Source organism: Rutilus rutilus, assembly GCF_951802725.1.
Source record: "Rutilus rutilus genome assembly, chromosome: 1".
Taxonomy (NCBI): Eukaryota; Metazoa; Chordata; class Actinopteri; order Cypriniformes; family Leuciscidae; genus Rutilus; species Rutilus rutilus.
This window is the reverse complement of record NC_140209.1, coordinates 52,505,742-52,529,867: the sequence shown is the minus strand read 5'-3', so window position 1 is coordinate 52,529,867 and position 24,126 is coordinate 52,505,742. Positions and strand designations below refer to the sequence as shown.

General features: G+C 36.8%; 2 protein-coding genes across 6 annotated transcripts; both read right to left on the bottom strand.

The window, feature by feature from the left end:
* Positions 1 to 801: 801 nt before the first annotated feature.
* On the bottom strand, positions 802 to 4,684 carry mfsd6l (major facilitator superfamily domain containing 6-like). 4 transcript variants are annotated; one of them, XM_084404978.1, is made up of 2 exons: positions 4,481 to 4,684; positions 802 to 3,591 (listed from the first exon to the last, which is right to left on the bottom strand). In XM_084404978.1, exon 2 carries the CDS (start codon positions 3,566 to 3,568, stop codon positions 1,940 to 1,942), a length of 1,629 nt encoding a protein of 542 aa, XP_084261104.1. In that variant the 5' UTR covers positions 3,569 to 3,591; positions 4,481 to 4,684; the 3' UTR covers positions 802 to 1,939. The 4 variants fall into 4 exon arrangements, with proteins under 4 accessions (XP_084261104.1, XP_084261107.1, XP_084261106.1 ...); XM_084404981.1 differs by having other exon boundaries at positions 802 to 3,620; positions 4,565 to 4,684; XM_084404980.1 differs by having other exon boundaries at positions 4,565 to 4,684.
* Positions 4,685 to 5,022: 338 nt separating this feature from the next.
* pik3r6b (phosphoinositide-3-kinase, regulatory subunit 6b) lies at positions 5,023 to 22,645 on the bottom strand. 2 transcript variants are annotated; one of them, XM_084404961.1, is made up of 21 exons: positions 22,603 to 22,645; positions 20,756 to 20,912; positions 17,862 to 17,927; positions 16,972 to 17,076; positions 16,307 to 16,398; positions 16,121 to 16,189; positions 15,789 to 15,921; positions 15,141 to 15,210; positions 14,497 to 14,683; positions 11,806 to 11,947; positions 11,560 to 11,646; positions 11,084 to 11,471; positions 10,900 to 10,993; positions 10,696 to 10,809; positions 8,295 to 8,408; positions 8,033 to 8,147; positions 7,063 to 7,133; positions 6,578 to 6,668; positions 6,130 to 6,185; positions 5,920 to 6,023; positions 5,023 to 5,796 (listed from the first exon to the last, which is right to left on the bottom strand). In XM_084404961.1, exons 3-21 carry the CDS (start codon positions 17,872 to 17,874, stop codon positions 5,643 to 5,645), a joined length of 2,199 nt encoding a protein of 732 aa, XP_084261087.1. In that variant the 5' UTR covers positions 17,875 to 17,927; positions 20,756 to 20,912; positions 22,603 to 22,645; the 3' UTR covers positions 5,023 to 5,642. The 2 variants fall into 2 exon arrangements, with proteins under 2 accessions (XP_084261087.1, XP_084261088.1); XM_084404962.1 differs by lacking the exon at positions 22,603 to 22,645 and having other exon boundaries at positions 8,295 to 8,405; positions 20,756 to 20,914.
* Positions 22,646 to 24,126: the final 1,481 nt, after the last annotated feature.

Sequence of the window (24,126 nt, the reverse complement as noted above, 5' to 3'; positions counted from 1 at the left end):
AACTTGATGCCTTTGTCATGTTCATATTCAAGGTTTACAACCAGACAACATTAACGCATCTACAGGTTCATTACAAAAGCATAAGACTGGCTATACACTTTTAACACTGTCCCTGTCTGTAAAAAAATGATCCATGATTCACAAATTCTTAGAAAGTTTTATAAAAGCAAAGTAACGTAAATCTATCATCCACATGATACAGGCTTTCCTCTATATGTGTGATAATATGAGCATGCGCATAAATCAAGTGGTTTAACAGTCAGGACATAAAAGTTAAACATACATACTTCTGCACTGGGAATGAAGCCTACAGAAAATGTTGGGATTCAGCTAAAGAATGTGTTACGGTATGAAGGCATCTATTGCTGAACCATTAACAATGATAGATTATGCAATTGAGGAGAAAACATTTTTAGTTATGTGGTCTGACTATGTGTCTGCTATGTGTCAATGCTTGCTGTTATATTAAAGCAGCATCAGTTCCGATCTAAAGGAAATTACATCAGCACTGACACACAATGCTATGCCATGAAATGTCAACACGACAAATTCAAGGTTATTGATTCCATTATATAATAATGTCATAAAATGGTCAATGCTGGACAAACAGGATCAAAGTACACCACTTTTTTTTACGATGCAGGGCTTATCAAGACATTTTAGAAAAAAAAAAAAAAAAACACAACACTTGACTTTATGCATTTGTTGAAAGTGGAAATAATCATTTAATAGATGTTCTTGATTTCAAATATGTGAAATGTAAAGAATATTTATTCCAATCCTTCCTCACATTTTAAAAAAAAAGAGTTGTCAGTCACAACTAGACCGCTCTGCAGTCAGACCAGCTCTACAGGATAATTTACTTAAGTCAAGAACAAGTTTAGGAAGCTTCCCCCCACCCCAATACAAGTTTGGCAAACCTCACATCTAAGCTAAGTCTCTTTCTCAATCCCTTTATCTGTAAATATGACACTTTTATTATGATTATCTTCAATAAACCTCTCCCCCTTTTTTAGTGACACCTAATAGTGCAAAACATGAGTGCCTCATGCACAATAAATACAAAAAAAGTCTCTGCATAACAGGTAACTGAGGCTTACCTTCAGATCACAAATCTATTCAAAGCATGAGAATGAGTGGGAAAGAAAGGGTGTGAAGATGTTAAACAATAGGCACTATTTGCTCACGTGATTATTGCCGTTTGCCAGAGACGACACTTACTGTAAGCAAACAAACCAGATCAGCTCGTCTAGAGTCTTAGTCCATCAGTTTACCAAAGAGCTGCCGTATATAAAATCATAAATCTTCACAATAGAATGATGTACATTTTAGGATGTTCAAGTGTTATACTGGTGTTGGAGCTGTAATGCCTCTCTCAAAGCCTTAAATGATCCCAGAAAGAGATTTAGCCGGCTTGAAAGAGTACTGATGTCTTCATCGCTGATGGACTTTATGATGATTCATCTTCACAGCACTCTCAAAGTCTTGCAATGCAAAAAAAATATTTTCTTACTTGGTATTTTTGTCTCATTTTCCATTACAAATATCAAGACATTCTTTCCTTGAGAAGGAAAATGACTTAAGATATTACTCTAAGTCTTGTTTTCTGAAAATTAAATGGGGTGTCAGTGCGGTAAGAAAAATAATCTTGTCTTCCCTTTCAATTAAGTTTAGATTTCTTGCCCCATTTACATATTTTTGTCTTGTTTTAAGCAAAAAAGTACTTAAATTTGATCCGTTTTCCAGAAACAAGTCTTAATATCTTAAATAATTTTCCTTCTCAAGTAAGCGTATCTTGATTTAAGAATATTTTGATACTTGATATATGGAAAACAAGACAAAAAAATACTTTTTTTTTTACAGTTTAATGAACAATTTTAGTGCCGTTTTACTCTCAGTTCTTTTAAATTGCTCTCTGTAGATGTTTACAAGTCACTCTTTACTTTACTTTCCATTGTCCACTTGTTTTGCCTCTGTCATCATCCATTGCCGTCTCCAGCCAATCTTTCTCCTGGTCCGACTCGGACTCACTGATCTCGGTGTCGGCGGCCAGCAGCCGTGAGTAGTTTATCCGCCGCTGCCGAGGAATCTTCCACTTGAGTACAGCAAGAGCGCTACTCCACAAAGCCAAAACCACCCCCGCACCTTGGAAAAGCAATATGACCCCAAACCTTTGCACAATGAACCCGGCCGTCAGACTGCCAAATGCAGCTCCCAGCTCCAGAGAAAGTACCTCAAACAGCCTTAAAATGGTCTTTTCGGTGCCAGGAGTGGCGATGTCTTCGCTTTGTGATGTTACAGACCACCAGAGGGCGCCGGTGCTGAATCCCGCCATCAGTTGAGCGGGTATTACTGCCCACGGGGTCCACAAGAAGGAATAATAAAGGCATTGCAGGGCTAAAATGACAACGGCGAGTACTAGTAACCAACCGTGGTACTTAAGAAACCGGGAGAGAATCCCAGAAAGTGGCGCAAAGGCAGTCTGGCTTAGGTGCACCAGGGCTAAACAGATTCCCATGTGGATTTCCGTTGCACCGCAGTCCTGCATCTGCCAGAGGAGGAAATCCGACACAGCTGAGCTCACCATGCCCATCAAAACCAAAGTGATGGCACAAAGTATCGCCTGTGAGTTCCCATGCACCAATTGCAGTGCCTTAAAGCCGCCACTAGTGAGGCGCTCACGCTTTCGTAGGTAGATTGGTAGTAGGGCGGCAGTAGGTATGGTTAGGATCATGAGTACGGTGTAGGAATAAAACTCCACTGAAGTTCCTGTAAGACAAAACAGGCTGGTTACTAGAACACCAACTGCACAGTTGCCAAAAGCGGCCCCAAGTTGCTTCCAGACCTTCACGCCACTATAGCGGTCGGTGGCATCTACGAAATCCAAGTATTCATACAGTCCATCATCTGCCGTCCATTCCAACGGGGCGGCCATGCACTCCCACAAAACCATCACTATGAGAACCAGAAAGAACATCTGGTGTTGGGCATCCATAGCTTTCAGGCTCCCCAGGAATTCAGTATGAAGACCTTCTTCCTTTTTCAAAGATCTCAATCCTCTTGCTGACCGGTTCGGACTTACAAATGTGTTAAATCCGACAGGTTGTTCGGTACTTAAAGAAGTTTGGTTCACTGAATAAACAGTAGCGTTTGATTGGGACGAGACCGTCATCTGCTCTAGCGTGGCTAGAAGCGCGGTAGGATCAGCATCGGGTTGACTAGCGTTACACCGTCCGCTTTCAGCTTGGATTCCTGCGGACGGGAAGAGCAGAAGAGTCAAAACCACCAGTGCCGAGCTGAGCAATGAGCCCACTATGACCGTCCGCCGTTTGTCGTACTGCCTGGCGAGGACACTGGAGAACGGCCGCCACACCAGGGCGAGCAGGTGCTTGGACGCCATGATGATTCCGATCATGGCGGCGTTGAGACCCAGGTGCCGGAAGTAGAGCGTCAGGAAGGGAAGGAGGCAACCGGATCCACAGGAATGGAGGAAGTGAAAGATGCCAGCCATCCACAAGGCTCCCTTCACGTTCCACTGCCTGCTCTTCTGCATTGCTCCCTTCTTCATGTTTGTCGACTTGAGTTAGCGTTCTGTGTGGTTTAAAGAAAAGAAAAATAACCTGAAATTAAAAAATATTGTCAACTTTACAGGCTCACTGAATGATTGACACATTCACTGAATTCACATACTGCCGGTATTTAAAAAAAATAACACAGTATGTTATTATGGTGATAGATTGGTAGCCTACTTCTTGTGGAAAGTTTAGAATTTTTGCTACATATATGATGTAACTGCATATTTTTAATTTGATATTATTTAGTATGTTCCAAAAACGTGGTGCTATAAAAGTTTTATAGTAATATCACAATGGTACTTTTTCTTAAGTTTAAATTATTATACTACTTTTTCTCTTTCTAATGGGTCACATGAATTGTCACAAAAGACAAATATGTAGGCTTCTATAGCATTTAAATGGTACTTCGAGGCGCTTCATAGAATGCCATGATATGATATCGTCACGTAACATAATGGGTTAATAAATTCCATATGGAACAAGACTGATTTCTTTAACGCTAGTCCAGTAAACTGCCTTTTAGTCATATGTATACATCCTATCATCATGATTTCTTTAAAAAGGGACATTTATAGAAAACGAAACATATCATGTCAAATCAAATGAGAGCAAAACAAATAAAAAGTAGGCTATCTATTAAAAAAATACGGAAGAGAACGTGCAGTCAGTATCGCAATTTCATAAAATGAAACCTATACGTAAGAATTATAACAGAGTTTAAGCCGATGGTTTCTAATAAGTCTGTAAAACTTCATTTTAAATCGCGTGTGTTGGTTTAAAAAAAAAAAAAAACTTCTCTTTTCAGTATCTAAAAGTACACGACACACTCTCACTAACAGGTTAATCGTAATCGTGCACCTGTTGTAACACGTCATGATGTTGCTGTGCGTTTAACTACTATTTACCTGAGATCTGTCGTATCCGTAAAAGCATGTTTGCTTGACAAAATATCGTCGATTAAAGTTTTCTTTGACTTTTCATGTTCATACCGTATCCAGTTGAGGTGTAAAAAGTTTTCCTTCTCTTTGACAAACAACCAATGGCCGACCTCCGATCTGCAGCAAACTGAGCAAATTCTATTTATTGAGATTGCAGCGCCATCTGTTGGTGAGAGGATGAACTCACAGTTTAAAATTAAGGAATGGCACGGTCACATGAGCGCTTTTGAAACTCATTTAAAAATAAAAAAAGAAGTTGTATTTCGAGCAAGAAGTTCTGAATGACAAGTTTTTTATTCATAAACGTCGAATGTCAAAATCCCCCGTCTTTGTATTAGGATTTCTGAAACGAACTTGCTCTGTCAATGAAGTCACTTCAGGCAGTGAAAAATGTAAACTGCACATCTATTGTAAAAATTGTATACATTTGTATGGTGCCTATTTTATATAACCTAATGTTTTCTTTAGTTCTTTAAAATCCGATCAAATCATGAGTCAAGAAGAAAATGTTAAACAAAATAGCTCAGGTTCATTTGTCTTATAGTAAATAAAAATCGTGAACATTGTTGTGAAATTCAACATCTCACATATGATACTGCACATTTTGGTAAACGTAACAGGTTTCCAAACTTGCATACTGCACAAAGTGTTTAGGCCTATACGGCAGAAAAACTGTGATAGCATGCTATTCTGATCCAAAACAACACAACAAAATAATCCAAGCGTTTACAAGTGTAACATGAAAGTCTAAGTGCTTCCAAAGTGTTAAATGTCCAAAGTAATAAACAAACACATTATTGTCATGCATGAAAGTATAAAAGTAGTGTAAACATGGCATATTAAAATGTGCAGACTGCAGGACGTTTTACAAATATCATGCATTTTAGATCAAGATGAATCCTCAGACAGTATTTTAACATAACTCACTACACATACACACAATATAAACAGAATGTGTTAACAGTTCAGCAGGAAGTCACGGCCTCTTGAGGTTACATGTATTTTAGACAACAGAGAAGAGGCAAAAAGAGGAAATGCACACGTACAAACTCTAAAAGCCTCAGAGAGGTATAAGGTTTCAGTTCGTCTCGTGACTCAAGAGCTAATATCATGAATTGGAGTCATTATGTCATTGCTCATTTCCACAGAAGGTGTTGATTGGTAGCGTGAGGGTTTTATTCAGATATTTGCTCAGTGATTCGCCTTCCTCTCCAAGACTGTACTTGGACTTGGCAGTCGGCTGATGGCAGTATCCCGGGTCCAAGCATGGAGAAACTTCAATGCTGTGGGCAAAAGATCACACATAATGGCTCTGGAATATATGATTTACCTAATAGGTAATGCTTGACATTAAGGTACATTTTTTTAATAGTTTATGTATAGAAAGGCATAATCTGACTGTTCACCTCTGGACATTCTTGAATGTTTTATGTGGGTCTTTATCCAAACACACTGTGAATGTTCTTTCCTCCAGAACCCTGATATTGGCACTGACAGCTCTGAGTGAAGGCTAGAGAGAAAATACAGTTTTTACTTTACTATTTCATTCAAGATCACTAAATACAACATCTAAAATGTAACACTATTTTATAAGCGCTGTCCAAACGTTCACTCACCATGCTAGGCCTTGTGGGATTTATATCTTTGAAACTCATGCAGACACTATGTAGACCTGTGGAACCAAAGCGCCACATTACAAACAAGGAAACTAACATCATTATTTATTTTCCTCATCTAAAATATGTATCAGTACCTTATTGTTGATGAAAGTACATTTGATAAGTCTTTAATAAATACTGTCAGCCATGACCCAGTGTTGTTATCGTGAACTAAAACTATATAAATTCTAAGAAATTAAATTAAAATTTTGAAATTAAGTACTAAAATAACAAGAACTAAAAAATAAAAAACAACAAAAACACAACAGAATGAAACAGAAAATAAAACAGAAAAAATATTAATATTATTAATGAAATAAAATCTAACTGACATCATGTCAATTCTAAGAGTTTTCCCATAAATAAACCGAAAAGAAGAATGTAGTATTTTAAATATGTGACGTACTTCTGACTCTGCAGGAAGGTGTGACCCTCATCAACATGCCACTTGTTGACAAAGACATTCCCTTCTCAACTTCTCGGTCACTTATTGAGGCCTAAGAGAAATGTTAACAACAAATCTTTTATTACATAGATTTCTATTCAAAAGTTTAGGGTCAGTAAGATGATTCAATGTTTCTGAAAGAAGTCTCTTATGCTCACCAGCGCTACATTTATTGAATCAAAAATGTAAAAAAGAGGAACAGAAAATGAAAAAGAACAGAATTTATTTGAAATATAATAAAAAAGTCTTTGCTCTCACTTTTGATTAATTTAATGAATCCTTACTAAACGTTGCTTTAAAAAATAAAATAAAATCATATTGACCCCAAACTGTTCATAATACTAAACCATTGGATTAAATCTTTACATTTTTTTATATGTTTTCCAAAATAATGTCAGCTAGTTAGCTTCCCTTATTAACAGTCAATAGTTTGAGAGGAAACTCACCTTTCTATAATTTACTGACACAACTGCACCATGAAATTCTTGTAGGTTGTATTTTTTGTAACGCACTGAACCTTCAAGGCAAAGACAAACATTTAGTGCAAGCAGATGAAACAGCACCTACAGTAGATATACTGTGTAGTAAAAAAAACCCTGTGGTGAAAATCAAGTTTTGAATGGTTTCATATGTCTATGTGGTGTTTTTAATATGCTTTAAAGGTGCATTGCGCAACATTTCATGTTAAAAATACCCGTTTTTCTAACCCATACATGCTTAAACAATTGCCTGATGGGCTGAATGAGCCCTTCTATGATCACTGCGATTGCCTCTATAATCCTGTACAGTAAAATAAATAAGAGGGATTCGGGTCGGAATCGACTGGGCGTGACGTCATGCGCGTTCACGCTCACCTGGCTATGTCTGGCAGGTTTGTGTATTCGCCGCCATTATCCGCATCAGCGAAGACAACTCGAGCGACTTTTGCAAAAGTAGAAGATGGATTCAAAGAGACCGGCTTCTAGTTCATCCCAAACCCCAACGCAAACTCCACATAACCGCGTGCACAACTCTGGTTGCAGTTTCGCGTGTCGCCAGAAGGGGGCATAGTTCTGCAAAAACTCAGAGACTTGCGCAATGCACCTTTAAGACAAGCTATGTGAAAATTCATAAGTCGACACCATTGCTGAGTATTTTCTCTTTAAAACTGCAGTGAACCAAAGACAGTCTCAAAAACGCGGTTTGAAATCGCTGGTGTTTCTGACGTCACAAACTAATATGTAACCAATCAGGTAAACGTGATCGTCCACAAGTAGATCTCTTAGTGAGTGAATGGAGGCGGGGATAATTAGCATATTCATAGAACCGCGTATAAACTAAACGGGGCAAGGGTGTAGAGTTACATTCAAGCTATTTTAAGGCATGAAGAATGATTAAATGATTGACTACAGGGGAACTTTTCAATGGCATGAGCACCTTTAATTGTGTCTTTAAATGTAGCTCTGTAGCGTTTGACCTCGGGGAAGTCCATCGCGAGCTGAGCCACAAACACTTCCTCCACCATGTGGGTGCTGAGGCCAGAGAAGCAGATCTAGATGTGACAGCATACAGATATTCAGCTTTTGTCATTGATAACAACCCACAATTTATACAATATTGATAAACTTTTTGGAAAGAACAAGGTCAATGTCCTTTTCACACAAGTATTCATTCACTGGTTTGTATGATTGAATGTAACCTTGACAGAGTAGACGGGAAGGTGCACCGGATGCTGGCTGACACGCGTGTAGTACGAGATGATATCTAGCAGGAAGGTGTTGGGGTCTGAAGATTCACTTTGACTGATGCTCTGCTATACAAAGAAACCAATTAAGAGGAAGGTTAAAAAAACCCCACCCGTATTCAAACTGCTCTTGAACATGTTACACATGCATCAAAACAATTGGTAACACTTTATAATAACTGCACACTATTAATCATTAGTTAAGCATTTGAAAACAGTTAATTCATCATTTATAAAGCATTAATAGACATTAATAAGCAATTTATAAATACAGCTATAAATGCTTTATACTTGATTTAAAAGCATATCTATAATGTGTTTAATAATTGTATTTTCATACTTTTTTAATGATCAATTTATCATTTCTAAATGAAGTATTGCATTATTTACACACCAGTTATTTAAGAGTTGTCAGTGGTTCATAAGATCACTTAGAAATTGTAAGTAAATGATTAATAAACTATTTAAATGTACATTCATATATCTTATTATTCAGACATATAGTAATAGTTACTTAGTGTGTTAATAAATGCTTTAGTAACATGTATTTCTACTGTAATTCAGGGTTAATTCAGGTAGTTATAAAACATTTAGTAGTTGTTAGTTAACTATTTTTGTGAGCTAATCTAAAGTGAGGACTAGTTATGCCTTGTAAAGCATTTACAAGGGAGATTTAAAGGCTGTTAATATTTATATGTTCTGTATCACTGTGTTGTGTTTGTTTCCTTTTTCTGTTTAGAAGATAACTGAGTCTTTAAATATCCTTTATACATGCTTTACAAGGCATAAATAGTCCTCACTTTAGATTAGCTCACAAAAATAGTGAACTGACCACTACTAAATGCTTTATAACTACCTGAATTTACTACATTTACTTACAATTTCTAAGGGATCTTATGAATCAGCTGGCAACTCCTAAATAACTGCTTTGTAAATAATGCTATACTTCATTTAGAAATGATAAATTGATCATTAATAAAGTATGACAATACAATTATTAAACACATTATAGATATGCTTTTAAATCAAGAATAAAGCATTTCTAGCTGTATTTATATACTGCTTATTAATGTTTATTAATGCTTTATAAATGATGAATTAACTGTTTACTAATGCTTAATTAATGATTAATAGTGTGCAGTTATTATAAAGTGTTACCAAACAATTTCTGGCAAGCAAGTGAAAAAGTGTGTTCTGAGTTTCAACTCAATACATTAATATAGTAATCAACTCTCAGGGCCAGCACATTTACATATGTATTTTCATCCCAAACGTTGTCAATGTAATGCAATTCACAGATAATGAATGTCAACATATTGACACTCAAAAGGCTGGAGTTGAAAATGGAAAAATATACATTTTTACTCCATTCTTCAAGCACCAAGACAGTACAGTAAGCCTCCTTTCTCTACACTGCTGCACAGATGCTTTTGAGCTGTCAATATTTTTCTTGCACTTAAAAACACAGTTATGCTCTCACTTTAAGTTAAATATTTAAGTTGGAATCGAGAACCGGTTTCATTACAGATAAAATGACTCTTATGAGCCGATTCTTTTTAGTGAATCAAAAATACAGCACAACTAGTGAAGTTTAAAGGATTAGTTCACTTCAAAATTAAAATTCTGTCATCATTTAAGTTCATCAAGTTGTTTCAAACCTGTATGAGTTTCTTTCTTCTGCTGAACACAAAAGAATTTGAAGAATGTCGGTAACCAGACAATTGACTTCCATAGTAGGAAAAAATACTATGTGTCCATCAACTGTTTGGTTACCAACATTCTTCAAAATATCTTCTTTTGTGTTCAGCAGAAGAATGAAATTCATACAGGTTTGAAACGAACCATTCCTTTAACTTCAGAATGAATGACTCTTATGAGATGGGTGGTTTTAGTGAATCAAACTCATACGAAAAGTGCTCCCAGTGTAGTCCAACTCCTGAACGAAATACTTTTATGAGTCGATTCTTTTAAGTGAATCACATGTACAACTAACCGCGAGACATTCAGTGTTGTTTCTGACCCGTTGTTTATATAACAAAAAGATATGTATTATGCACTTTGCCAGTATAAATGAAAGAAAATACTGTAGTACTGTAGTTGAATATATAGTTAAGTCCAATAATTAGATACACTTTTGTTGTATATAAAAACCTGTCTAGGGTTTAAACATTCAATATGTAAACATACCTTTTGCAATGATTGTTTTAAATGTATTTATTATTGAAATGATATCATCATTTACCAGTGGAATCACATGTATTTTTATCCCATAAAATCATTTAAAAGATTGTTAATGGAACCACTAAGAAACCAGAATAGATAAGAGGAATTGGAACCGGAATACACTATTAATTACCATTTGGGCCAGTTTAAGAATCATGGGCCCCAAACCGGTGATGTTACAGTCATACCACAGATCCACGCTTCCCAAGTACCCTGCCAGTGTCAGCATGTCTTCAGGAAGACCCCCCTGGTAAAGACATGCATTACAATGAAACACTGTTGAGATGTCATTGCTAGTGCATTTTTAAAGGAAATCTAAAAACACAAAATCTATTACCTGAATGGAAGGCGGCGACTGGTCAGTGACTGGAATGTAATACATCTCCAGATTCACTCTCTTTGTCAGCAGCAGATGTCGTGCCTCCCTTTTCCTGAGCACAAACGCAGCAAGACGAAATCATTAAACTAGACTTTTTCAAATGCAAATGAAACGTACAAAAGAATACATGCAGACATCTTACCGTATAGTGTGAAGAGTCTTGGCTAGCCGTCCTAGCGTTCTGTCGTCACCCATAATAACAATACGAGCCGTGAGGTTCCTTTCCTCTTTATTGAGGACGTATCCTCCATTTCCCTTAATGGCCTCCATCATGAGCGTCATTTTGTTCCCAGCTTTAGGACATCGCACACACGGCCTCCTGTAGAAGGACTGGGAGCTGCTCAGTTCCTCTGGGCCGCCCTGAGACTCTATCATTATAGAGGAGAACTCACTGATGGGCATGTCTCCCTCGATGCCACTGTCTGTGGACACGGTGGACATGACAGAGTCACGTTTCAGGTTATCCTCGTCCATATAAGCAGAGTTTCCGTCGGCAGGAACCATTAGTGCAAAGTTAACCAGCTCATTCCCTGTTTTAAAGAAAACATAAAACAATCAAACTACGTCCAATGTCAGATTTGTACAGGTATTAGTTGAAATAACAGCAGCTGAGCTCACATATCTCATCCTCTTTGGTCCAGACATGGAAGCTGACCTCAGGACAGGGCAGCTGAGTTTCCACTTTCGAGGCTGGACATGATGGATCTGAACAGACCAAAAGTGTGAATATTAAAAGACTATCCCCCTGAGGCCTAATCCTGGCTTAATTTAAGCCCTGTCTGTGAAACCGGGCCTATATGTTTGAGTCTCTCTATTTGTGTCTATAAATAGTGTCTTATTGGATTGTGGTGAGGACATTTCTACCTTTTGCAGCAGTCAGGATGTCTTGGTAGATCTTTTGTAATCTTGTTTTGTACTGGTTATCATCAGAAGCGCCATCTTCCGTTCTCTGCTCTAGGATGGTGACAACATTCTGGAAGTGCAGCTCCAGGTCTTCACCTAAATGCTGAAAGAAACAAAAGACTTAGGGCCAGATTTACTAAACATGGCAAATTAGTGTGAGAGCGCAATCCCATAAAAGCGTCGATGGAAGTGGAAAGTTCTGCGCAAATTAGCGTCTGGTTTAAGACGTGCTTTTTTTTGGGAGGCAAATAATGCTGCAAATACCAGTAAACTGACGAGCGCAAACCTTAGTAAATCAACTTGCGTGATTCATTTAAAGGGGACATATCATGAAAATCTGACTTTTTCCGTGTTTAAGTGCTATAATTGGGTCCCCGGTGCATCTACCAACCCAGAAAACATGAAAAGTGACAACCCAGTAACTTTGCTTTGGTAAGGCTTTCTCTGCAAGCATGTTAAAAATAAGCCGATCAGATTTCACTTCCCTTTTGATGTAGGAAGGGGATCTTATTATAATATTACCGCCCCTTAATCTGCACATTTCCACCCAAGGTGCCGCCATTTGGTTTACGCAAGCGACAACATTGTAACCAATGGCAAAAGTTAAATATATTACATCTTGTGGAAAGGGGCATAATATGTCACCTTTAAGCTCTCCTCCCATAAATTTAGCATCTGAAAGTGAAGCTCAAAATACGACAAATGCATATGCAATAATTTCAGCCGCAAAAATAACCCTGACCATGCCTTTTCAGCGCTTATTTTTCACTGCATGTCTTGAGTATATCTTGAGTAAAATATTGTTTTTAACACCAAAACAGGGTTTGCGCTGGCGTAAGCTGTTAGTAAATCTGGGTCATAGTGTTCTTTAGAGCAGGAGATTTCAATATTTTAGATGCCAAGGGCCCTCAAATATGAGCATCCTTGTGTGAGGGAATCCCCATCCCGAAAGGCGTCTATCTTTTAAAAACACTGAAAAATTAATATTATAAATCTAAAATTAATTTATATTAAGCTACATTATTGTATATTTTGTATACTCACTAGAAATATACTGTTAAATGTGAAACTTTGATCAAATTTTTATTTATTTTTATTATTCAAACATTTTATTTGTTTATTTTAATCTAATTTATTTATAATTGAATAGATGAATAACCCCTGCTTTAGGGTATAGTTTTTTTCATTAAATACTTTATGTATGTCTTAGACTGATTAAAAGGTTTAAACCTGATTATATATATAAAAAAAAAAAATTATAAAAAAAAAAAAACACATCCCAATTGATATTGCTGTTATTATCCCATTTGTCAAAAGTTTGGAGCAGTAAGTTTTTTTTTTTAAATAAACATATTTTTTTAAAAGAAACTTTTCAGTAAAGTAAAACTTGACAGTAAAGACTTTACATTGTTACAAAAAATCTATTAAAAATAAATAGGGCCCTATTTTAACGATCTGAAACGTAAGTATCAAGCGCGAAACGCAAGTAACTTTGTGGGCGGGTCTTGGGCGCTGTTGCTATTATACCAGCGGGATAAATGACTCTTGCGCCCGACGCAAATCTAAAATGGGTTGGTCTGAAGTAGCTTCATTATTCATAGGTGTGGTTTGGGCGTAACGTGAAATAAACCAATCAGAGCAACATCTCACATTCCCTTTAAGAGCAGGCGTGCTTGTTCCATGGCGGATTGCTATTATAACGGCGGATTTGCCAGGCGCACGCCAGGAGCGGTTCACAGCCGAGGAGACCGACGTTCTCGTCAGGGCCGTAAAACACAGAGAAGTGACGTTGTATGGGGATGGGAGAAACCCACCCAATTTAACAGGCGTATAAAAATTTGGGTAAATGTGTAAGCTAGATTTATGCCTATTTTTTTCACATCTTCATGGACACAACAATCATTTCCCTCGTGTGTTAATATTTTTCCTTGTAATAATGTATGGTTTTCTAAAAATGAGAACTGCTGCGTCTGTGTAGATGAGATAAGCAAAGTGCATGCGCGTTGTGCACACGCTACACTGATTATGGCCAAGCATGCGCCCTTAAAATAGCATATGAATAACATGCGCAACGCGCCACTGACTTTAGACTAGGTTTTTCCTGGTCAGTGGCAGAATTGTTTTCTAAACCTGCAAAATAGCATGAGGGAACGTTTGCGCCGGAACACGCCTCCTCTTTGCGCTGAACCGCCCCCGGGAGCGCAAGTTCATTTCCTAGTTTACCGACGTGCGTCTGTGGAGGGAAAAGTCATAGGAATGATGCATGCGTCAGTGTACAAAGTCAATTGCGCTGGGTGCAAGATAGGGTCCATGCTGTTATTTTGAACTTTATATTCATGTATCATGGTTTCTACAACTTTTTTCAACATTGATAATTATTAGAAATGTTTCTTGAGCACCAAATCAGCATATTAGAATGATTTCCGAAGGATCATGTGACACTGAAGACTGGAGGAATGATGCTGAAAATATTTTTTACTGTATTATTGATCAAATAAAATGCAGCCTTGCTGAGCATAAGAGACTCTGAGTTTATAAGAGTTCATAAGAGTTTTGAACAGTACGGTATATATAAATGTAATCATTTGAAATCCCACGGGATGTGTTGTGAATACAGTGATGCTCTACAGGTGTTTTTAATCGCACACAAACCTCTAGAGCATGTGCGAGCTGGTCAACATGGCACTGCTTTCCTAATCCAGCTATCACTGTGTGCAGTAAAACCCTGCGTTTGCAGATCAGCGGGTCTCCACCACCAGCGTCCGCAGACTCCACGTCCGCCTTGAGCGCATTCAGCAGAGACAGAGGAAACACAGCGGGATCTATGAACACAAACACCCTGATCAAAGAAACACAGAGAGTTGCACACAGTGAATACAAAGACCATAAAGCACATTTACAAATAAAAACGATTAGTCACTAAAACTGCCCTCTTGTAAAAAGGCATCGAAACACTTTCATTTCATATGCCTAAAATAAAAAGAGGAACGCATACTACAAATGAGGTGACATTTCTTAGAATGTTAAAAAAAAGTGTGACAAAATCGTAAATGAGTCACTACAGTTTGACTTACTGACCAACGTGGGCAGATCACATGGGTAGGATTTAAATATGTAGCTATTCATCAAAGTTAAATTCAAAGTCTTCGCTGTCACTTTTGACCAATTAAATGCATCCTTTCTGAATAAAGGTATTAATTAATTTAAAGAAAAAATCGTACCGACCCCAAACTTTTTAACGGTAGCCTAGTGTATAAAAAAAGTACAGGAATCTTAATAGACTGGCATCATCTTACTTCTCATGAAGTGGATAAAGATCATTACGTAGGCTGTGTTCAGCAATGACTCTCCTCTGAAACAGTATTCCTGGAACAGATTGTAAACAGCACCTTGAAAACCGCTGCAGGACGGGATTTCCACAGAATGAAATACACATATGAAGTAGCTATCGAAAAGGAAATAGCCATATTCATGGATATCCATATTTTCTTTGGTGCATCTTTTGAATGCCGTATTAACCACATCCAAACTTGCCATCTCCTCGCATGAGTTACAGGTGAAACAATGGTGGTTAGTAAGAAATACCCATGCACGCCAAACTGGGTTAAATGAGTGTATGCTAGTAACAATGTTACCAGATATGAAACTGAAAAACACTCCAAAACTCCAGTTTAACAATTAGTTCGATGCATAGAAGGCATCCCAGTTTAATTCTGATCAAATGCACAACACATAAAAATCAACACCAGAAATGCTTTTATTGGTTAGTAAGAAATACCCATGCACACCAAACTGGGTTAAATGAGTGTATGCTAGTAACAATGTTACCATAAATGAAACTGAAAAACACTCCAAAACTCCAGTTTAACAATTAGTTCGATGCATAGGCATCCCAGTTTAATTCTGATCAAATGCACAACATTGCTTTAATGTAACTGTATTACCTGGTGCAATTTGTTCCATTTTCATCTGTTTTGCATAGTTGAGTGCAATTGCACAGTAAGGTACAGGTAATGTAACTAAACTTTTCAGGCAAATGTACATCCTTCGATAGAGGTCTTCTGGAATAAATACAGACTGAAATAAAGCAGAGAACCTGATGAGCAACATGCATCACACATGGCTAAAAAACAAACCATTAATGTTGATTTCCAGATATGCAACAAGGAACTGTTCCTACAATAACAAATCTGCCGGGAACCTGCTTGCAGATGTATTCCACATCACTGACTGGAAACAATAACATAACAAACAAAAGGATTCACAGAAATCTGACCTGCAGGACTGCGTAGGCAAGTGTGTGAAGTAAAGGAATGATGCGAATCTTGGAATCGATTCTCTCCGCCTGGAATAAATCATATAAAAAGGAGAGAAATAATCAGATCATCATTCACAGAGTGAATCTAAAATCTTTGGATGTTCCGCACAGACCTTTGACATATTTAACGTTAAAGAAACAAACCTTTTCGAGCTCTTTTATCAGAACCCTCACCAGAGGGACACTGATTGATGGGTTTCTGTCCACCTTGTTATGCAGAGTCCATCTCAACATGCCTAAACAAAACAACATAACATATTAACTTAAATCGTATACTTTTTTGGCCCTTTTCAGATGTGATTAGCATAAACTATAATATTGAGCTGCAAGAAAAGTCTTCAAAAATGCTTAGGTTTGGAACAGTTGAGCATTTTGGGGTGAATTGTTCCATTAACCCACTGAAGCATGATGAAGTCCACTGCGAAAAGTCATAGACAATTACCTTTGACCCTTTCCCATAATTCTATGTGTCTGTCTTGTTCATATTTTATTGTGAATTGTATATAAACATTGTATATTTTTGGTTATAAAAATACTACGTTAAAAGAAGTTTCCACAAATGTTATGATTCGGTTCCCAAAGAAATAGCCAAGAGGAAACCCAAACCCAGAATACACTATTTTGATGGAATAAAAACATTAGGAATTATTATTATATATTATTGTTTTGAAGTAAAATGCATCTGAGGGTTAATCTTCACATCTTGGACAAGGAAATAGGATATTATGGTAAAACGCATGATATCTCAAGGCACATTTTGGAGATTTAACATGCATTATTAGTTTAGATTGTTAGAACAGCGTCGGTACCTTTATTGCAGGCTGATCCAGCTTGAGGTTCACAGTCCAGTTCTCTGAGGATGGAATGGACATTGCGGTAGAGACTAGACTCCATGACTGAGGAGACGCCACCAACTGCAAAACATTTCACACAACCTCATGAAACCTCAACAATACAGATGTTTGAAAACTTCAGTCTTCAATAAGCAGATTTAGACTAATAAGAAATGAAACAAGTACATATATACAGTACACTACCCGTCAAAAGTTTGTGGTTGGTAAGATTTTTGAATGTTTTTGAAAGAAGTCTCTTATGCTCACCAAGGCTGCATTTATTAAATAAAAAATATAGTAAAAACAGTGATTATTGTGAGATATTATTTCATTTTAAAGTAAGCGGTTTTCTATTTGACTATATTTTAAAATGTAATTTATTTCTGTGATGCAAAGCTGAATTTGCAGCATCACTTCTTCAGTCTTCAGTGTCACATGATCCTTCAGAAATCATTCTAATGTGATGATTTGATGCGCAAGAAACATTTCTTATTATTATCAGTGTTAAAAACAGTTGTGCTGCTTCATATTTGGAAACCGTGATACATTTTGTAAGGATTCTTTTGATGAATAGATAGTTCTAAAGAATAGCATTTATTTGAAATAAAAGCAAACTTGAATAATCCATTACAGTAAAGTACTACAGTAATATATGGTAGTACTGTATACTCCCACTGCATACACACTACTAAATAAATATTGTACTATGGTAAAATAATTGAAATTGAAACAGTAAATTTAGACTTTAAAATACAACTGAAATAAAATCAAGCCTTCAGATGTTTCCGTGCAATAATAAAACTAACATAATGTATAAAATGAGTCTATAACAGTAAAGCAAGTGTTAGGAAATAGTGTTTTAGTACATGTTTCTTCCATGGTGGGGTTCACAGCTCAGATAATTTCCACATGTCATTGAGGTTTCTTCATGTCTGCAAGCACAAAATAAAGAGAACACGCTTTTGTCAGGTCAAGTCAAGTCAAGTCACCTTCATTTATATAATGCTTTTAACAACATAGATTGTTTCAAAACAGCTTTACAGTGATAATAGGAAATGAAAGTAACAGAGATTGTTTTGGCTTTACAGCAGCTCTAGAATAAAGTTACTGTCAAGCTAAAGTTAGTTTTGATTAACAGAAAACCCTTAAGTTCTCTCTGCGCAAACTTTAAAAATGTGAACCTGTGAGAACACTGATGGCATGCACATGCGCATTACGTTTAGTTTATAGGTATGCGCGTTTGAATGTGTGCAGGCATGTAGTCCTTCTTTACAAACCAACCCTCAACAAACTACTTGACTGGCCTGTACAGAGGTAAAGGGAAGGGAGGGAGGCCTTCACAGGGGACTGTGGTAAACCTCGGGATAAACAGAGAGACTAATATTAGCGTAGACGCCATTCTTCTTATGATGTAACAAGTACATCAGGATTTATGGGAAGTGTTCCCGGTTCCGGCCGACCTAATCTTATAGAAGTCTATAATGTGTTATGTGTATGCTAGGTCAAAGAGATGTGTTTTTAGTCTAGATTTGAACTGACAGAGTGTGTCTGCTTCCCAGACAATGTTAGGAAGACTGACAGTTTTGGTGCTAAATAGGAAAAGGATCTACCGGCAGCAGTCGATTTTGATATTCTAGGTATTATCAACTGGCCAGAATTTTGAGATCGCAATAGACATGAAGGACTATAATGCGACTATAAGAGCTCGCTCAAGTACTGGGGAGCTAAACCATTTAGTGCTTTGTAAGTAATCAGCAATATTTTAAAATGTATACTATGTTTAATAGGGAGCCAATGCAGTGTTGACAGAACGGGGCTAATACGGTCATACTTCCTGGTTCTAGTAAGAACTCGAGCTGCTGCGTTTTGGACCAACTGGACTTTGTTTATTAAGCATGCAGAGCAACCACCCAGTAGAGCATTACAATAATCTAGTCTTGATGTCATGAACGCATTAACTAATTATTCCGCATTTGTCAATGAGAGCATATGACGTAATTTAGATATATTTTTAAGATGGAAAAATGCGGTTTTACAGATACTAGACACGTGACTCTCAAATGAAAGATTGGTATCAAAGAGCACAACCAGGTTCAGACGACGACGAAGACTTGACAGAGCAGCCATCAAGTGTTAGACAGTATTCTGGGTTAATACGTGCAGAGGTTTTTTGTCCAATAATTAGAAACTCCGTTTTTTCTGAATTAAGTTGTAGGAAATTACTAGTCATCCAATTTTTTACATCAGCTATGCATTCCGTTAATTTTGTGAATTGGTAAGTTTCGTCAGGGCGTGAAGGAATATAGAGCTGAGTGTCATCGGCATAACAGTTAAAACTAATTCCATGCTTCCTAATGATATCTCCCATGGGTAGCATGTACAGGGTGAACAGCAAAGGTCCTAGTACTGATCCTTGTGGTACGCCATACTGAACTTGTGATCGATAAGACATCTCTTCATTTACTGCTATAAAATGATAACGGTCAGATAAGTATGATTTAAACCATGCTAGTACAATTCCAATAATGCCAACATCATTTTTGAGTCTATTTAAAAGAATGTTGTGGTCGATGGTGTCAAATGCAGCACTAAGATCGAGAGACACAACAACGATCAGATGATAAGAGAATAATTTGTAACTCTAATGAGAGCAGTCTCAGTACTATGATATGGTCCAAATCCTGACTGAAAATCCTTGCAGATACCATTTCTTTCTAAAAAGGAACATAGTTGTGAAGATACTGCCTTTTCTAATATCTATGACAGAAAAGGTAGATTCGAGATCGGCCTGTAATTGACTAATTCTGTAGGATCAAGTTTCGTTTTTTTAACAAGCGGTTTAATCATAGCCAATTCATTTTGTGTGAGCGCATACACACATCAGCAATTTAAATATATTGCATTTATGCCCATTTCCTGCATTGAGGTTACAGTTTGTAAATTTAGAGAGCACAACACGGATGCAGAAAAGACCCCACAGTTCTCGGCACAGGAAGCAGATTTCAAAGGGGTGAAAACCTCACAGGTTTTCATGTTGCGAGAGAAATGTTGTTGTTTCTCATAAATCATGTGTTGGACATACTTACATATTTGCATTTTACAAATGAATGAGCTTAACACGCACTAAACCAGCAGTTCTCAACTGGTGAGTCGCAACTCGGAAACAGGCCGCTGATTTGTTCTTATAGGGTCGCGGACAGCAGGGAAAAGACAATGTGAAATACAAATAATAAAATGCAATTAATCGTATAATCTTGGATGGCACAATAAATAGGCAACTTTTAAAGGGAAGAAGAAAACACTTCCAGTATTCCAGTAATTCACGTCAAAGGATGTATGGCACTTTTCCACAAATTAATTCACCATTTGATAATATGAATAATGCTGACGCAATACTTAACCTAGTGTTCGTTCCATGTGTTAGGCTAGCACATTGTTTTAGTGCTAATGTTTTGAGAACACCATTAAAGACCAGATAACTTTGTTTGAACAAAACATTATATTAATGTTACTGGAAGAATGTTTGTTCATAACATTGCCATAATGTTCGCTACCTAAGAAACACTGCACTAAACAATTTTTTTTTTAATATATATATATATATTTTTATAATAAGACTAAAACAAATGCTGCTGCTTTAATCCTATGGCTAAAATAGTACATTTTAATAAATGATTCTTTGCTTATTATTGTATTAACCAACACAAAAAATGATGAGCAAAAAAGAAATGCACAGTAAATTTACATAACACAAGCCTACCTTCCATGCATAAAACTGCAGTTCCTATAAGGAACAGTGAAAATGTGATAATCCCAGTCCTCGAGCGAGAGCAGAAGGTGTTTGAATAATCTTGACAACAATCTTGCTCATAAGTAAGTCTCTTTTCCTCAGTCTGATCATCTGTGTGAACGCCTGCCTGTGATGAAATGAAGAAACAGGCTCTTTACTGCCAAGATATTCAAACGCTGTCTTTCTCTTTTGAACATAGGCAGACTGAAGACTAGACTGAGTTGGTTTCCGGCCATACCAATGTGTGGCTAAATGAAGCTAAGCGGATATATTTTTAGCACTGGCATTTTTTTCACCTTTCGTCCAGAAAAGCCCACATCACTCAAAACCTCATGCTCATCACACGTACTTTGTTTTTATCTCCCTTTATTGTGCAAATAAAACCGGACATCACACTTTTTTTGCAGAGACCAAAACCTGAGCTCCACCCCTGTTTGATCTTGTGAAGAAAAGGGAACTGCCAGTAACATTAGATATACTGATAAAGATGACTCCCCCAGCTAACAATTTTTGGTTCCCATAACGTTAGTTTTTGGTACCCAGAACATTCTCAGAATGTTAGTTTATGGTTCCCAGAACGTTATTTTTTTATGGTAACCACCCAGCAACGTTCTGGGAACGTTATTTTATTGTTACATAAAAATAAAACCAAAAAAGAACGTTCCCCTAACGTAAGTATTTGGTTCCCAAAAAAATAACCAAAAAATAACATTAGGGGAACGTTCTGTGTTAACTGCCTGACAATGAGTTTCTGGAAAAACAAACAAACTAATAAATACCTGTCAGCACATTCATCAAAAAAGGATGTGGTCATTCTGGTTTTACATTACTGACCAATTAAATCTTTACAGAAACAGAACGAGGACAACAGTGGTTTAAAGAATTACCCACATCGGGTTTTCAAACATCGGAACCTATACTGTAACAGGTTTCAGTCACAAAGTCATATAATATTTAAATTGTCATCTTTCCTTACTTATTAACGACAATGGTAAAAATGTCTCTCCTACGCCTTGATGACCCTACATGATGTCTGTGTTTAAGGTTCGTAAACTTGGTCCAGTTTTGATTAGGAGCTGTTTATATCTAACATTTTGGGTTACACTTTGTTTTAAGGTGTATTTGTTACACTGCAATTACACATTTAAGTACTGAGTAATATTGAGTAACATGTATTTACTATAGGGTTAGGATCAGCGTTTGGATTAGGGTTAGCATGCATAATTTATAGTTAAAGTAACTACAAGTAACATATGTAACAATGATACAAAAATAAAGTGTTTCCACATTGTGCTTAATCAGACATTTCTATATATTAATTAGACTTCTTTTTAAAAATCATGTTTAATGTATTTGTTATAGCCAATTTCTTTCCTAATTTTCTCTGAACGAGTGATTAAAAAATGATTGTGAGCAACACTTGTTCTTTTACATAAATATATGAAATACTATAAGCTTAAGTGCTAATAGGCCTATGAATATAGGCTTAATAGCATATATTTTGAATCACTATATTAAAATGTCAACAATAAGCAGCAAGATTTTTTAGATCTGTTACGTTGACACCATGTAAAGCATCTTGACTGAGGCAAACAACAACAACAAAAATAAATAACCAAATTTGCATCGCTATTACTTTAACTCTTCTCATACTTTGGATCTTAAAAGTGTCCTACTACACAGTACACAACACATAAGAATGAAAGTTATAATAACCGTGACAACATAACCGAAGTTCATAGGAAGCAGATTATTGAGCCATGAGAGTCACAAAAAGCAAGTTATGAAAATGCACAGAACATATTCAATCGTCCTACCTCTCGTGTTTGTTTTATGCAGATCCGCTTCAGTTCATTCACACTTTACAGATGACAGATGAGCGTAGCGTTAGTGTAGCCCCGCCCACATCCATCACGTCACTTCCCATTGGAGCGCTCCCATTGCAATCAACAATGCAAATTAATGACGTCTTTGAAACCGTTTGATCGACTGATAAAATGTTGAGAAATGACACACATAAGGAACTCTTTTCAAATAAATAAATAAACTAAATGAGGACCTCTACTCAAATAAATAAATAAGTAAATAAACAAATATATAGGCTGAACTACATAAATAACTTTTACCAAATTAATAATATATATATACAATATATATAAATATATATTTCAATGGAAAAAAATACCACATATAGGCTAATGTATATATAAAAATATATAAAAAATATCATTTTTGCCAAACCAATCCAATATGCATGTCTGCTTTTCTAAGATTACAGACTCCGCAAACCCCCCTATACATGAGTCAGATGTACATAAAAGGGAAAACATTTTTGTACACAGTTATATTTGCACACACAGCTCTGTTTGTATGCGAGGAAACAGTCTACTTCCTATTCATATACCACAACCCTGCCCTGCACTCAGAGAACAGCTCACATGTATAGCTTTTAATTCTCATTTCACCCCAAAACGAGATGATAAGCTGCTTTATAGATGACCATCTATCGTGCTTTTTACATGCACAAATGTTGCAGTTACAATGACAACCACAATACCAGCCCCAGCTCTTAATCCATTCATAGCACATGGGAACTAAAACACTGGTTTGCACTAAGTGACAAATAACTTCCACCTGAAGTAGCCAGAGTTATGACATTACCACCAAAGAGTACAATAAGAAGTTAATTTGCGACATTAACATTTGCTGATGTAAAAGAGGACATGAGAAACCTGACTCTAATTGCATGCACATGCATTTCCTTATTTCAGTGGTTTTAAACTGACCTATGAGTGACTCACACATGGGCCAGGTGGCATACCATTGTCATGCCATTGTGCCTACGTGAATCGAATGAAACCCGACACTAAATGGAAAAATCTAAAGTCATTTTATACCACGCAAGTGGGAAGCAACCCACAACATCAGTGCTAAAATAGCGTCTGTATAATGATGTTTTAGATGGATGCAGTTTCAGTGAACCTTATTCTTAGCTATTTGAATATTAAGACAAATCTTTGGTAATGATGGAAAACCTGCTATTTCTATGAGACCTGTGCTGTGATGATGACATTATTCCAGTTTGTCCGTGACTTCAGCACCAAGGACAGTGGCATGGAAAAATGACATGCAGAATAAAACAATAAAATAAAACAAATACATTCATCTGCTGCCAGGACACAAAAAGAACACATGTAATCCAATTTAGTGATTTTAGAAGATGCTCTGCTTATGAATTTGTTGCTTTTTTAAAGTCGGCATAAAACCGGAAGTTGTGATAGCCTTTACTTCCCTATTGTGACGTAGGCCTATATCTGAGTGAAACGGCGTCTCGGACAAGA